Genomic DNA, 15,909 nt, shown 5'->3' with positions numbered 1-15,909 from the left:
TTCCTGTGGGTGGGGCGTTCTTTAGCTGCACGTGAGCGGGACTGTGGGCTTCTGCCCCACAAGTCTGCAATGGGGGGAATGCACCTGTCAGCAGGGGAGGGTGGCAGCTCCTTTGCAGGTGGATCTCCTCATCTCTCACAACTTTCCTTCCGAGCACCCTTGGTGCATCTCTGCTGCTTCTCGGTGGGGAATCCTCTGGAATTATGTTCAGCACCACGGAGAGCTCCTATATCACAAACTGCCCAGCAGATGCGGGGTCCGGGGGGGGGGGGGGGGGCACTGGCTTCCTTATTTCTAGGATATGCCATTTCTCCCTGCCCAGGCGGTTCCCTGTGGGTTGAGCCAGCTTTGCACACACAAAATTATTTATTTGTTTAGGACTGGTGGGGTTTTAATGTTTGTAACCCTCTGGGCTATTGGGGTGGTATATAAATGCAATCAATCAATCAATATAGCCCCCATTCCAGTGAAGGAGAAAGGAGCAAGAAGGGAGGGGCACAGGGACATCCTCCAGATCCTGCTGCAGGGAATCCTTGCAGCCTCTGTCTCAGCAAGCAGAGAGAAACGCCACTGCTAAAGCAGCCCAGGCTCGAAGCCTCGAAGCCACTGCTCTGGAGCCAGCTCCTCCCCCTGTGGAGAGGGGGCTGTCTCCTGCCACCCCCCCAGGCCAAACCCTGACATAAATCCAAGGAAGGGAGGAGGCTCCGGGGAGCGACTCGGCTCTCGGCGCATGCAACACTCCGTCTACCCCACTGCGCCGTCCCTGCTCCGGAGATCAAAGCAGCCAGGGCTCCCGCAGGGATGCAAGGCGCAGTCCAATTATCCCTGACGAGGTTAATTTCAAAGTCTGAGCTCCAGCGACTTTGGCTCAGGAGGAAGCTGGAGGGGGCTGATGAAAGATGTCATTGTGCAGATGGGGACGTGCCGCACACTTCCCAGCTGGCCCCGTGTCATTCGGTGGTGCCGCAGCTCAGACTTGCTTGTTTGTTGGAAGTGGCACAGACCTGTGACATCTGGACCTCAGCTCTCCAGCCCCTGGCCTGCGCACTGTGCTTGCTGCTGGGGTCGATGAGCATTGTAGTCCTAAACATCCGGAAGCGGCCTGCCTAGGAGAGACGGCTGTAGGGAATTGGCACATGCAACCCAGGCATTGTGATGCGTCTTTCTGGTTAGCCCCCATCTTGAGTGCTGAGTGTGTTTCCGGGCACAGAAAGATGTGGAAAAGGTTCAGAGGAGGGCAACAAAGGTGAACAGGGGATTGGAAGCAAAGCCCTGTGAGGAGAGATGAAAAGAAATGGGTGGAGAAGGGAACACCGAGTGGGAACATGAGAGCACTCTTCACGTGTTCGGTCTCCTCCAGCAGGAGCATCTTACAGCGATGCGGCTGCTCGTCTCTGGTTAATATGGCTTCGCCCTAGGGGAGCGGCAAAGCCTGCAGCTTCCTTTATGGACCACCGTGAGTTCTCTGAGGCATTGCTTTCTTCCTCTTAGATACCGAGGGCTGTGATCACAACTGGCACAAATTCCAAGGCCACTGTTACCGCTACTTTGCACACCGGCGTGCCTGGGAAGATGCTGAGCGGGATTGCCGGCGCCGCTTGGGGCACCTGACCAGCATCCATTCCTGGGAAGAGCACAACTTCATTAACAGTATGTTGGAGGCCCGGAAGGTGGCGGGAAGGGGCTGGCCCTGAATTCACCATGTCCCAGGAGCTGGCATTAGAGAGCCACCTGCACAAAGGGTGATTTTAACCTGCTGGCCAGTGGCCACATTTGGAGAGGGGTGCAAGAGAAGTGGCAAGGCAGGATAGAAAACCCCGTGAATTCACTTTAGGAGCTTTGACTTTTCCAAAGGAAAAGATATGGAGAGGTCGTTATGAAAAGGAAACTTCATCTAAAGAAATCCTCTTCGAATTAATTGAATGGGTTGCATGCAGACTTGGTGCTGCTTAGCACAGACCTGTTTGGAGGCTGCTCAGAGACCATCCCAAGAGAGGAAAGGAGTCCTCAAAATAAAAAGATGGCAACTGAGAGGTGGATGCCAATCTGCATACAGTTTGCACATACTAATGGACATGCTATAGGCTCGAGTTTAGAAGCAAATTATAATTTAAATCAGTATATTGCATTTATTACCTTCATGGAGAAGACAGCTGCTGTGAGGAGAAATCCTCAATGGATCCAAATGAGTTTGAATAACTAAGGATCCAGCCTGTGGATTCCACAGTTGATGGTTTGTTCCCAAGTCATAGGGATTCTGCTGAACTTGCAGATGTTTTAAAAGATTTTCCACAATTTTATGCAACTTCAGTCAGAGAAAAACGCGAGATAAAAGAACATCAACTGAAAATGTGCATTTTCCCCATAAGCCAAAGTATGAAAATATATATTTGGGGGGATTTTCATCTTAGAGGGAAGGTTTGCAGATTTTGGGAGTGCAAATTTGTGAATGGGGACATTTGCACAAAATCTGATTCCATCAGTGGGGGATGATGGGACAACCCATGAAATGTAGGTGCCACGGATTTTGCAACATGCCTGCACCCCGTGACCAGGGAACACATGTGCCTTGTCCACAGCCCTTTCATTCTTCTGGGGGCTTCAGCTTGGGCTGGTCTCCACCTCCAACTGGGCCCCCTCCTCCTTTTCCTGCCAAGGGGGCCTAGCACTCACCGTTCTCTTCCCATGCAGGCTTTGGGCATGAGAACACATGGATTGGCCTCAACGACCGCATTGTGGAGCAAGATTTCCAGTGGACAGACAACACAGCGCTGGTAAGTGCTTGGGAGGGCAGATGCCCCCCCCCCCCCGGCCAGATGCTTCAGCCAGAAGCCCCCTTCCCATTCCAGACATCCTCATTTCATCAGAACAGGAAAGAAGATGTCGGAGACATCCATTCCCCAGAGAGGTCCGCCGGGCGCCGCCGTTATTTGTTTTTCGGCTCCAGGCTAAGACCTTTTTATTTCAACAATATTTTAGCAATTTTTAATATCACCTATAGCTTTTTAATTTACAGCCAGGGTGAATCTGGATTTTAATTTGCACTATTTGTATTTATTGTTTATTTAGTGTATTGTATGTAAGCCGTCCCGAGGCTCTTGCGATGGGACAGGATACAAAGATTCTAAATAAATGAATGAATAAATAAATAAATACTGGGCTCCAATGAATTCACATGTCTGAGAATCTGCAGCAGAGCAGCTTTTCCCAAATTGTGCAGATTCCAAAATTGCAGGCCAGATCTTTTTTTTTTTTTTTCCATACATGATGCAGATTAAGTCACAGAAAAGGAAAACACTGACGAAAATCGTGCATTCCCCCTCTAGGCTGAAGCATGGACAAAATGGGCATTTTGGGGGTGGAGAGTGTGGATTTTCACAAGTGTGAATGTGTGCAAATGCAATCCCAATCCCACCATCGGTGTGAGCAATCAGTGGAAGAAAAGGAGCCTGCTATTTCTCAAGTCATAGATGGATAAGGATTTAAAGTGTCTTTATATTTTTTTTATTTAAAAATAAATAACCTTTTTATTTAAAACTTATTTTAATTGTTAATTTATTTATTTAACTAGGGTTTTTTTGTTTGTTTTTTTATTTTTAGCCAAGAATGCACTGGGGTTTTATTGTATTGGGGTTTTATTGTACTGTTATTTATGGATGTTTTGCGAGCCGCCCCGAGGCTTTATTGCGATGGGGCAGCATAGAAATGTTTTAAATAAATAATAAATAAATATATTATGCACTAGGAAACAGCCAACATGAAATATCTGCTTGCAATTTCGCTAGTCAGTGCAAACAATGTTGGCTTACATGAAGAAAAATGCTGCTGTTTGGGGTATTTCAGCCCTGTCCCTTTTAAGTTTGGCCCTATTGACCACTGGATGACAACCCCTGAGGATTTTCTGAAGTGCAATGCGGCCTTCAGACCAGATGAGTTTCTGCATCCCTGATCTAGATTCACAAATCTTTGGACCTGGTAGAAGGCTGACAAAGGAGGCGCGGAAACATCGAAATGTAGAAACAGAGCAAGTCAGAAGGGGTCTCCTGGGCCATCTAGTCTGACCCCAGCTCCCCCCCACCCCCCGGCTCCACTCAGAGAAACATTGAAACAGTGAGGCAGAAGGGGCCTCCCAGGCCATCTAGTGTGACCCCAGCTCCAGCCCTCTTCGCTCAGAGAAGCATAGAAGCAGAACGAGTCAGAAGGGGTCTCCTGGGCCATCTAGTCTGACCCCAGCTCCCCCCCACCCCCCGGCTCCACTCAGAGAAACATTGAAACAGCAAGGCAGAAGGGGCCTCCCAGGCCATCTAGTTTGACCTCTGGCTTCAGCCAGTTCCACTCACGACATGCAGAAACCCCTCTACACAGGCCTGGGCCTTTCAAACACAACAGAAAGGCTGTTGGAAGGAAATAGGAGTCATGGAGCATCCAGATCAGACAGCCCTGTCCTCCTGGGTTAGAACAGCTGAGTTTCAACTCTACCTCTCCCTTCTGCTATTTCACAGCAATATGAGAACTGGCGAGAAAACCAGCCGGACAATTTCTTTGCGGGCGGTGAGGACTGTGTGGTTTTGGTCTCGCACGAGACAGGGAAATGGAATGATGTCCCGTGCAACTACAATCTGCCGTATGTCTGCAAAAAGGACACAGGTAATTCCTTTTTAATCCCAAGGAGGTTTTCCTTGGCAGAGTTTAAAGGGAAAGCGGCATTTAATTACTCTGAAAGAGTCTGCCCCATTTCTCCACTTTATTGCCTCAAGAAAGGAGGAGTCACGGACATTGAGTGAAACATATTTATCCTGCTAAAAGCTTCAAGAAATCAATTCTATGGGCATTGTGCGGGAAAATAGAGATTTCCTGGAGTGTGTGACATTCACATTTCCATTTCTGCAGAGAGGATGGCGTTTAGCTTTGTGACTAAGCTGCAGAAAAGTATCCTCCTAGATTCCAATCCATATCCAAGCCCTGGCCAGCATGCCTTGTGGTTAGCGCTCAAAGCCCAGCCTGAACGAACTTTTAAGCAACCACATGGGTTCGACTGGGAGTCTTGCTCAAAGACTTCTAGGAAGGTGGAAACTGGGCTCCCAACTAGTTGCTGCCTCTTCTCTTTTTCTTGCCTTTCCTTTTTGAAGACCAAACACTAGAGCTGAAAATTTGCCTAATCCAGAGTTTTGCAACCCCTCCACCCCTATTCTGAGTCACTCAAAAATCCTCTGCTTCCTAATCCATGGAGAGACACCCCACCAGGACCGCCGCATCCCCCTCCCTAGTGCTCATTTTCTCAGTGCTAAGTAATTTGCTTAGAGAAATTCTGCCATTAAAAGCATAAAGGCCTCTCTGCTCCTTATCTGCGGAAAGACACATTAACCTCCAGCTGCTGGTGACAAATGCAGAGAAGCACAACTTCCAGTTCCTGAGCTAATGATGCAGCAGCACCAATCACAGCTGTTAATTAAATATGCAAATCCCCTTCCAACCCCCAACCCCCACCCCGCCTCTTGAGCTACTAGATCCTGCTGTCCCCACGCTGTTTTGATTAGATTTCTAACAGCCAAGCAACCCCTCACACTATTTCCTGACACTTGCATTACGCAGCATCACTTCATGCATTAAGTGATTTATCCTTTAAAAGATGTTCGAGCTGTTCAGAACCATGGCAATGTTACAGAAATCCGGCTGCAATTAAGCACTTGCAAAAGAAGTTGCGGGTGCAGCCCTCTTGCCTCCACAGAAAGCACAGTAAACCTCAGGAGGGGGTAGAAAGGACGCCTGGGCACCCAGCGGAACTGGCTGCCTCCCCTGCCCCTTTCGTCCACCGCAGGGTGGGACTGTGGCCTCCAGGCCCCCACTCTGAAATGAAGGCATCCTGTGGCCCCCCCAGATGACACGGGAGGCCACAGGGCTGCACTCTTCTGCACCAAATGTAGGGGCCAGTCTGACCTCCAGGCAGAGAAGATTCTGCCATGGGGGTGGGGGGACCACTGAAAAGTCCCTCACCCTCTTCACGGTCCGTGCAACCTCCCTAGGGCCTCCCCTCCTCACCCCACCTGCCCTTTTCTTACGCTCCCCCTGCAGTGCTGTGCGGCCCGCCCCCCGTCGTGGAAAACGCCTACCCCATCGGCAAGAAGAAGGGAAAGTACAGCGTCCACGCAACGGTCCGCTACCAGTGCGAGGATGGCTACCTGCAGAGGCACCTGCCCACCATCAAATGCCACGTCAACGGGACGTGGGACAGGCCTCGGGTCCTGTGCACAAAAAGTGAGTCACACGCGAGGCAGCCCAGCCCCACGGGGCTTTGAGCAGGGCGGCTCTTGGCCCTGCGGCCGGGAACGGGCTGATGCCAGAGGGTGGAAAACGTGTGTGGGGACCAGCGGCTCCTGGGTCGGCACCCATCCCTGCCTCTCCCCCCTCCCTGCCAAGCAGAGGCTCCATGAATGTGGACCCACGTCTCCATTCCTTGGGCACCCTCGGAGCTGGCGTTGATGTGGGGCAGGGGATGATGGGTGTCTGAACGGGGCGAGAGAGGCGTCACAATGTGCCTGCGCCAGTGGGGGTGGTGGTCAGTGGGATCGCTTGCAGCAGTGGGGTCACCTGCAAAAGGAAGGAAGAAGGAGAGAGGAGAGGGAAAGGAAGGGGAAGCGAAGGAAGCTATTAATAAAATGTTTATTTTGGGGCAAGCATCTTTTGGGAGAGCGAAGCAGAGTTGGGGGAAGGGAGTGGTGGCCCCCTGCTCACCCTGTTTCCCTCCTACTCTGGCGCCCTTTAGCCAGACGGTCCCACAGAACCCGGCGGCACCGCCGCCACCATCACCAGCACCACCAGCATCACCGCCACAAATCCCGCAAGGACCGGCGGAAACACCCGAAGCCGCACCCGAAGCTGGACTGGACGGAGGGCGACAGCAGCTACTTTTAACCACAGAGCCTGACGAAAGCACAAGCTCCGGCCCCCATTTCCCCCGCCCCCTCGACCTTCCTTCGCCCCACCCAGGATGCGACGGGTTTGCAAGTGTGATGAGAATTGTCGATGCCTTCTTTCCCCCCACTGGTAATGTTAGCCTTTGCCCAGGGCCCCCTGTGGAATGGCACAGATGCATCTGCCACCAAACAGCCATGTGGGTCTGCAGGTTTCCTGCACTGGAAGATTTTGGCACCTTTGGCACAGAAAGTCTTTGGCACCTAGGAGAGTCCCACACATACCCACTGAAATGTAGGAACTGAGCTGCAAGACCCCGCTACCCAAATTTGTAGTTTTCATTTTAAAAGGCCAAGTCGCTAGCCCTCATGGTGAGCATCAAGCCCTTGAAATTGGGCAGTGGGTATGCAGGCTGCAGGTCCCTGCTCAGCTTCCCCACGCATAATGGGCAAAACCAGGGTGAATTGTGCAAAATAACAAATTATGCAATTGTTTGCATAATTTTAGAGAGATTGCGAAAACCAGCTTTCCTGGGTGCCAATTCAGACTTCCCCTACTTGGCACTCTGCATGTGTGTTTGGACTACAAACCCATCAGCCCCAGCCAATATGAACAATGTCAGAGTGGGCAGGGATTCCAACATGTTGGGGAAGGTGGCATAAATCTACCACACAGCTCCCATTGTGGCCTCGTGCGCCAGGCCCTGGCGCCACACGTCATGCGTCAGCAGTGCCCTGTTGCAACTGGCGATTCTGTAAGGCCCTCCAAATCCCACGGGATGCAGATTAATCAAGACATCCCCCTACACAGACCTTTCCCTCTGAGTTGCAGAAGTTGGAAAGGTTGGTCACACAGGGTCTCCTCTCCTTCCCAAAATCCAAAAGTTCATTGGGTCAAACGGGCATTCCTGCTCCCATCACAGAAAAGTTGATGCACAAGGAGATAGAACTCATTCTCGCGAGAAATGCGTGAGCATTCTCTTCCAGGGATGGGAATCCGCCAGAATCCCTGCGTTTCCTGCAGCCATGAATCCGAGGCCCCAGCACACCTGTCCAGCATTCTTGCGGGGCTTGCTCGGAACTGAGCAAGCCACCTCTGTGTCACGTGCAAGTCACCTTTGCATGGTTGTGCACGACACAGAAAACGGTTCCCAGATGCGCCACCTTCCTCTCTTCTCAGCTCGCTTCCTACGCGACGGCTGAGCACAAGAGGAAGCCTGCTTGGATCCTGTATCCTTCCCCACTGGCAAGGGGCCCTTTTTGTCTCCCACAATGCCCTGGAGCACCTGACACAGCATTGTTCCTGGACATGGGTGAGGATTAAAGCAGCAGGCAGCCTGGAAGGGTTTCTGTGCTAAGTGTAGCTTCTACCCTGCCCAAGGAATTGTCCATCTTGCCTGGGGCATCGTGGGGCAAGAGAATGAGCCATTGTGAAAGATAACACAGAAATAGCATGTAAGGCATCGTGGCGTTGCCGAATTTCTCCCCTTTTAATTTCAAGAATGGGGCTGAATGGTCAGGACTTTTCCTGCAAAGCAGAACTGTCCCCTCTTCATTTCCAAGTCTTCTACAGAGCTGCGCACACGGGTACTTTCCCACAGAGTCCGTTTCCTTCCTTTGTCATGTCCCATTCTCCCCATCGCCAGTGCCCACGTACTCATGAATAAGTCACTGCCAAAAAGAGACAGAAAGAAGACACGCCTCACTTTTGGGTGGCGTTTTACCAATGCTCATGGCCGCACCAGCAACACCCTTTACAAATGGATCTGGATGTAAACAAGGCATCAAAATGCTTGCGTATCACGATTATCTGATTTCATTTTGCATCTGTCATTTTTCCAGTGTACAGAAGCAAGGAGGCAGATGAGTAAAGCACAACAAGGTGTGTATGTGGTTGTGTCAGGCGTTTTTCTCGCGGGGCTTTCTGAAACTGAAGGCTCCAAAAAAGGTAATTGATCCAGGAGTCATTTGAGGCGCGATCCTAGTAATGCTGGAATTAAGGAGCAGTGGGACATGACAAAGGAAGGAAATGGGGGGAGTCTTCTCATGGGGAATTTGGATTCCAGTATCCTTCAGTAAGAGAGATTCTTGTGACATCTGGGGTGCGATTTTGATGTTCCTCCAGAATAAAAACCTTCTCATGGGGGGAGTCAGGATGGATCCCCTTTTTTCCCACCCTCACTTTTTTTAATCGATTCCTTCTGATTTGATGCAGAACAATTTAAACGGTGATGCATTTTTAATAGAGAAAGCATTTCCCATTTAGCCTTCCCGAAGCTGATTTTGTCCCCATTCAGATGAGTCAGGCAATAACTCCCAGCATCCCCAACCAGTTGGCCGGGGAGGCTGGGAGATGTATTTTGACCCATTTGGAGGGTGTCTGGTTGGTTAGGGTTGATTCGAACACAAATCTGAGTGTGAAAAACTGTGTAACGAGCAGGCACGTTTTTCACCCCACAGCTGATTTCCACAGAACTATGAGCAGAAACACAGAGTCCTCTCTGTGCCCCATCTGGAGAGAGGACTCTGAATCTGCTACCCTTGGAAGGAACCCTGGAGGTTTTCCATCCTCAGCCCCCTGTGTAGCAGAGAAATCCTTCAGCAGCAGCAGCTGACAAAGCCCGCCCACCTCCCGCTGCAGCCATGCTTGCAAACGAGAGCACTTCCTCCCATGTTCATGCACAGTCTGCTCACAACAACCCTGGAAGGTTGGCCAGTCTGTTCCAAGGCCTGCCCTCTCTGGCCACGCAAAAGATGTACATTCCATCTCCTGCATGGTTATCCTTCAGATACTGCATGGACACTATCATGTCTCACCTAAATGTTCTGAAACCAAGGCTATCCAGCGTTTCCTTTAGAGCAGCCCGGTCCAACCATGTGGTCGCCAGAGGCATTCTGACTGCAGCTGCCAAAATTCCCATCCCAGAGAGCCATTGACCGGGAATTTTGGGTGTCGCGCTCCAAACATATCTGGGAGCCACAAGATTGGGGAAGGCTGCTGTAAAAGGAAGGCCTCAGCAATTATAGATATATGGAAATAAAATAAATAAAATAAAAAGCCTTTAGAAACTGTAGGTTCATCTAAGCTGGCATTGCATCTTATTACAAACTTCACCAGTTTCATCCTTTGGAACAGCCATGCGAACCAAAACTTCAGCTCTCCTTCAAATGTGCCTCATTTAGAATTTCTTGACAGAATCTTCCCAATGAATGCCTATCTCTGAGGGAAAACAGCATTAAAAATACACCATCATAGGAAAAGTCTAAATGAGGCAAAAGCGTATGCAAACATTCTTGTTAGGAGAGATGTGTTGAAAAGGGCTGAAAAATTTCCATTCAAACTTTGCAAGGGAAAATAAGTACTATTGAGAGAAAATTAAGAAAATGCAGAACTTCGTGATCCTGATGCAATTCCAGGTGGTATTCCACCAAGAACATTTTCTCTGTGGCTTTTTAATGTTCGGCTGGAGCAAATTAGCCAGGAGTATTTTTCACTCCTTTTGAAACAAACTGTTTCCTTTTGGATGGTGCAAAACTGGGCCGAAATTTTCTTGGTGCGTACGGAGAGACAGTTAGAGCAGCAGCTATTTGGCTTAAGTACTGGAGGAGTTAGTTCAGAGAAGTGCAAACTTTTTCAGACTGGGTGGAAAACCTCCAACAGTGGTTCATTGTATCTGAGAAGTGTGCCGTGGCATTTATCATTCCCAAAGACACCCAGTGATTCTAGAAGCCTTACCACAATTATAAAGTCACCGTACGCCAAGCAACCCCCTTTTTAAGCCTTAAATTTGTGGGAAAGGATGCATTTTAAAAAGCATTTCTGTTTCTCCTTTCTTCTGTGGAATGTCTTGCAAAAACAGACAAACAAGCAAAGGCAACAACAACCCAGAAATGGTTTAATTGAGAGCAGGCCCAAAGATGTAAAAGGCACCAGAATCTGGCTTGTGTTGGGGAAAGCAGAATACCCTTGCATCAGCCACAAAGACTCGTGTGTGTCGAAGCAGAAGTAAAGCACATTGAGTTCCATGGTTTGTACCCATAATGCCATGCTCTGAAGAACTCAAGAAATGAATCAGAGAAACAAGATCTGAGGGGGCCAGTCCATGAAAATGGGCCCCTTTGAACGAGGGGCTCCGTTTCCTGAATTTTTGTTTATCGCCAGCCCTGGTGTGCTTACATGCTGAAGTGCATTGGCGGAACACCTTCAGAGTTCCTGAGCAACATGACATTGATCAGAAAGCAACGGGTGGCAGGGATAAAAACTTCCCTCTGTAGCCCATGGTTTAATTCCAGAACCCATGTGAAAAATTCTCCCTAGCAAAAGGAAGAGCACATTCACTCTTCGTTGTTTCTGTGGGCAGACCCACACAGATAGCTCCTTGAAGGATGGGCTCCAACCTGGAAGGGATGCATTGCCCCTAACAGAGCCAACAACCTTCAAAGCCCTTGGGTGTCCCAGCACCAAATGTATTTCCCAAGACCATGAATCTTTCCACAGCACTTGAGACAACAAACGCTTTTCTTTTTCTCCTTCAATGGAAGTCCCATGCAGGGGCCAATTTTCAAAGGGCACTGCAGCTGGGGAAGAGAAACTTCTGTTTTGTTTCTTAACAAAACTTTCCCCTAGATAGCAAGAAAAAACTTTTATCATGGACTTAGGGTGACCTGAGGCACAAATCCATTAGAGAATTCAGTTTGCTTGAGATGGTTCAGATAAGAAAATAACTGGTTGTCCGTGTTGCCTGTGACATTTCGAGAAATTGTAGTAATTATTTCTAAATTTCTAGGTGCACATATGAATTACTGAGTGCAGAGCTGTGTTAAGAGCCAGGTAACACTCCAGAATGGGACAGAATGTCATAGAAGGGCAAAGAACATCTTTCCACCTGCGCCTAAGCAAGTGCTGACAGGAAAAAGCAAGAAGGAAAACACGTAATTATTTTTCTGTCCAAATAGACACAAGTCTGCAGGCTTAGATTTTTGCACCTGGAGGCAGGTCAGGGAGGCATGATGTGCAGCGAACTTCCTGCATAGAAAGGGAATTGGGCGAGACCCCTAAATTTCTAGAATTCTGCCATCACTTCTGGGAGGAAAGAATTGCTCCTTTTGCCTTGAGACCTTAGAGCAGAGTGCAGAAGCGTCAGCCCCTGCGGGCCCAATCCACCCCTTCCCCAGAGGGCCACACTGCCTTCCCCTGCCCCCATCTTCTTTCCCATGAAAATCCAATCAAGTGGGGAAGGGGTTGCCTTGTGTTTGTGCTGTTCTCCACTCAGACCGAAAGGTCAAGATGCCTCTCTTAATTCTGAGTGGCTGCATGGCAGTGCTTTGAGAAGAAATGCTCCAGCACCTTTTCCTTTGGCCCCTCTCACAATGCGAGGCGGCCCCAGGATGGAACGCAGCCCTTGGGCTAGACAAGGTCCAGCACCCTGAGCCCCCCTGGTCTTGCTTTCACTGCTTTTCTGTACGTGGGGAAGGAGACACACACGCACCGCGGAAAGGCCCCCCCAGGCAGAAGGAGGCATCGCAGTGGATGCTGCGCTTGACCTGGCCTGTGCCTGCGTGAGTGGATGTGGGTGTGAGCGCCGTCCCCCCGAGAGAGTGAGTGGAGCCGACACGTCGCTGACCTCCACCGTTTCAGTGTAACTGCCATCCCAGTAGAACTCGTGTGTCCCTGAGCTTACCTGTTTGTGGCGTTTCCCCCCCGAAAAGAAGGGGGAGGTGGGGGAAAACCCCTCCGCGGTTTCTGTACTGCTGGACATTTTAATAAATTTTTTTAACAGTTCGTAAGGGCACCGCCTCTTCCCTTCCTCCGCGTCCCCCTCTGGGCTCTGCCGTGGGGCAGGGCTTCGGTGTCTGCAGGGATTCTAGGTCTGCCGACGGCTGCTGGAAAGGCACCGAAGGCGCCAAGCTCAGAGGCTCTTTGGGGCATTTCCTCGAGGCAGCTGCTTTTGGCTGTGCAGATAAAGCGCAAGGGGGCAAAAAGTGGGGGCAGGGATAGGATAGCTCCTGCCCCAGCTCCACCCTGTGCGTCCTTGGAGCGCCTCTTTCCTGTGCGGAAAGACGCCACGCTGGCTGGGAGAGAAATGGACCGTGGGCTCAGTCTCTGGTGCCCCACCTGGAGGATGCCGGACTTCAGAGCTAGGTCTGCAAACATTCCTATTCCACCCACCCCCAACAATGTGGGGCGGTCGTTGGGGCGCTTCCTCAGTGTGGCAGAGATTGACTGCAATCGCTCATCAAGAAGCCAAATGGCAGCTCCCTGAGAGGCGGCGTGCAATTAGCACCAATCTCTTTCTGTGCCCATCCCCAATTTCCATTTAAATGAACCTTTTAATAAATGTGGGAATGAGACATGCATTTGCAAATCATTTTTCTGCGTGGAAGCCGCTGCTTGGACTGGTGCACGTAATTATCACTGCAGAAAGCCGAGGCTTCTGAAACACAGCAGTTCAAATAATTCAGGGTGGGGGTTAGATGGAAAGCCAGGGCTGCTAAGATGAAGAATCCCAAATGCACAGTGGGGGATGCCTTTTTATGTACATCAGTCAAACAGCACAAAATAGCAATGCTCATGAGACTGATTACCAATTTCTCCCCATGAGCATCATCTAATCAAAATAATAAAGTAGACATAAAAATGTAGGAGACATTCCGCTGCACCAGAGGGGTGGGGTCCATCTGGGGCAGAAATCTGTCCCCACAGTGGCCAATCCACGGCGCTAGAGGGAAACCCCAAAGGACACAAGTCCCGCAGCACCTCCTACCCATGTTCGCCTGCAACTGGTGCCTGTAAGAACATAACAAAGCCCTGGTTATGTCATGGATGGATCCAAAGTCCACCCAGTCCAGCACTCAGTACACACAGGGGCGAACCTGCTGGCCTCGGGACCCTCCAGCAGGATGGGATGTGAGCACTTCCTTGTTTATTTCCCAGAGTTTTTGAGCTTAGCAGATTTCTCCAAGGGGAAGAAGAATTTTCAGCATTGTCACACATAGAGGAAACTGCCACTGGTGGCAATGGGCCCGCTTAGAAACATAGAAATGGAGCGAGTCAGAGGAGTCTCCCGGGCCATCTAGCCTGACTCCCAGCTCTAGCCTGCTCCGCTCACGACATGCCCCCCACGTGCACATCCAGCCTGTCCTTGAACTCCTTCACCGATGGGGCCTCAACCACCTCCCAGGGAAGCCCATTCCACACCCTCGGGGTCCTAACCATCAGGAAGTGCTTCCTGGCATCCAAATGGAACCTGGTTCCCTGAGCTTGGCTCCATTGGAGCGCATCCTGCCTTCCTCTGCAGGGGAGAACAGGTCTCTGCCCACCTCCGTGGGACACCCCCTCACACACCTGCATGTCGCCAACAGATCCCCTCTGAGTCTCCTCTTCTCCAGGCTGAAGAGGCCCAGTTCCCTCAGTCTCGCCTCATACGGCATCCCCTGCAAACCGGCCACCAGCCTTGTGGCCCTACACTGCACTGACTCCAACCTGGCTATATCCTTCCTGTAACGAGGGGTCCAAAACCGAACACAATACTGCAGTTGCGGGCGCACCAGAGCTGTATAGAGTGGCAGTTATACCCCACTCAATCTAAAGCCACACGTAGGAAAGAGATCTGTATAAAAGACAAAACTTCTGGGGAACTCTGGCTCATCTGCAGTTGTCTTTCTACTGGGTGTAACATCTTTCCCAGGGCCTACGAATGCTTTGAAGTGCAGCATGGTGCACTAAAGAACCACGAGGTGTTTGAGAGTGCCACAAGACCTTCCGAGGGGTTCATCTTTAAGATGTTGGTCCATGGAAGAAAAAACTGCAAGGTTTTTTGTAGCATCTTAACGACTAAGGGAGCCATTCAACTCCCCTGCATGATCAGATTGGACATAGGGTTTTTCCGAGTCACAGTGTCAGAGAAGAAATTTTCAGCACAGCATCAGCTGCCACCACAATCCCACTCAATAGCATTTTTCCCTGAAAGGCTGCTGAGCTAGGAAGCAAGTGGGAAATGAGCTCAAGAGCTTTTATCTCTCAGGCCATCGGGGCCAGTCTAGCCCACCTTTTAGCTGGAACGGGGCTTACTTGAACACAAGGTTGGCCGTAACTTTCTGGCTTACTTTGGCCGTATTTCTAGGGAAGAGTTCGTTATGAATGCCAAGCCAATCTGCACGGCTCATCATTGCATGTTTTTGATGGCCAGCTGTGAGAAACGCCTGCCCATAATGCACCGATCTCTAATGAATGCGCCAGTGCCTGGCTTGTATAAAACATGGATTCAGCTGCACAGGGAACCAGGGGCCAACTCTGGCCACGCTCAACAAGCGATGGAGGCTGTTGACTGCCAGTTCCTGGGGAGCTGCATAAGCAAAGATGTTCAGCACATGCGAGCACACACACACACACACACACACACACAGAGAGAGAGAGAGAGAGAGAGAGAGAGAGAGAGAGAAACTGGCACCGTTCCAATGTAATCTTTTGCCATGGCTCCAAATGAGTGCAGTGCATTTTTCACGGTTCTGCATAGAAGCAAAATGCTGTATTGGGCACAAAATCTGTTAGCATCTCGTCATCTGAGGATTCTTGCCCACTTTCTTTCTAAAGTAGGGGTGTCATACTCCTTTCAGTCCAAGGGTGATATCTCATTTAAAAGAGGCACTCGAAGTCTCATACTGGTGGTAAGCAAGGACAAAGACAAAAAGGGCCAATAAAACTAGAAAAGCACACACACACCCATCTATTTTAGCCTAATTTTGCTTCTGGAGAAGCCTGTCAATCTTTTATAAGTTGGGAGGAAGGAACTGGGCCTTCCAGTGGCCTGGATCGTTGCCCCAAGGCCAAACTCCATTTTGAAGGAGTTCTTCAAGACACACGCAGGGCTAGAATCCCGGTAAGATCAAGTCCCAGGGCCTGGAAGGTACAATTTGCCACACGTGCCAAAAATCACCCCCTAGCCTACACATCCACATATTTTTTATTAACATGTATACAGCACCATTCACATACAGG

General features: G+C 50.1%; 1 protein-coding gene across 1 annotated transcript in view; it reads left to right on the top strand.

The window, feature by feature from the left end:
• The window catches only part of NCAN (neurocan), a 43,006-nt gene extending 36,081 nt beyond the window's left edge, over positions 1-6,925 (top strand). Inside the window, exons 11-15 of the mRNA XM_044455896.1 lie at positions 1,492-1,650; positions 2,692-2,774; positions 4,503-4,647; positions 6,073-6,255; positions 6,768-6,925. Of these exons, the coding sequence (XP_044311831.1) occupies positions 1,492-1,650; positions 2,692-2,774; positions 4,503-4,647; positions 6,073-6,255; positions 6,768-6,925 (728 nt within the window). The remainder of the gene's footprint in view (positions 1-1,491; positions 1,651-2,691; positions 2,775-4,502; positions 4,648-6,072; positions 6,256-6,767) is intronic.
• Positions 6,926-15,909: the final 8,984 nt, after the last annotated feature.

The sequence above is a fragment of the Varanus komodoensis genome, unplaced genomic scaffold (assembly GCF_004798865.1).
Source record: "Varanus komodoensis strain SLA01 unplaced genomic scaffold, ASM479886v1 scaffold80, whole genome shotgun sequence".
Classification (NCBI taxonomy): Eukaryota; Metazoa; Chordata; class Lepidosauria; order Squamata; family Varanidae; genus Varanus; species Varanus komodoensis.
Note: the sequence above shows the minus strand (reverse complement) of the source record. Positions and strands in the feature narration are given on the sequence as shown.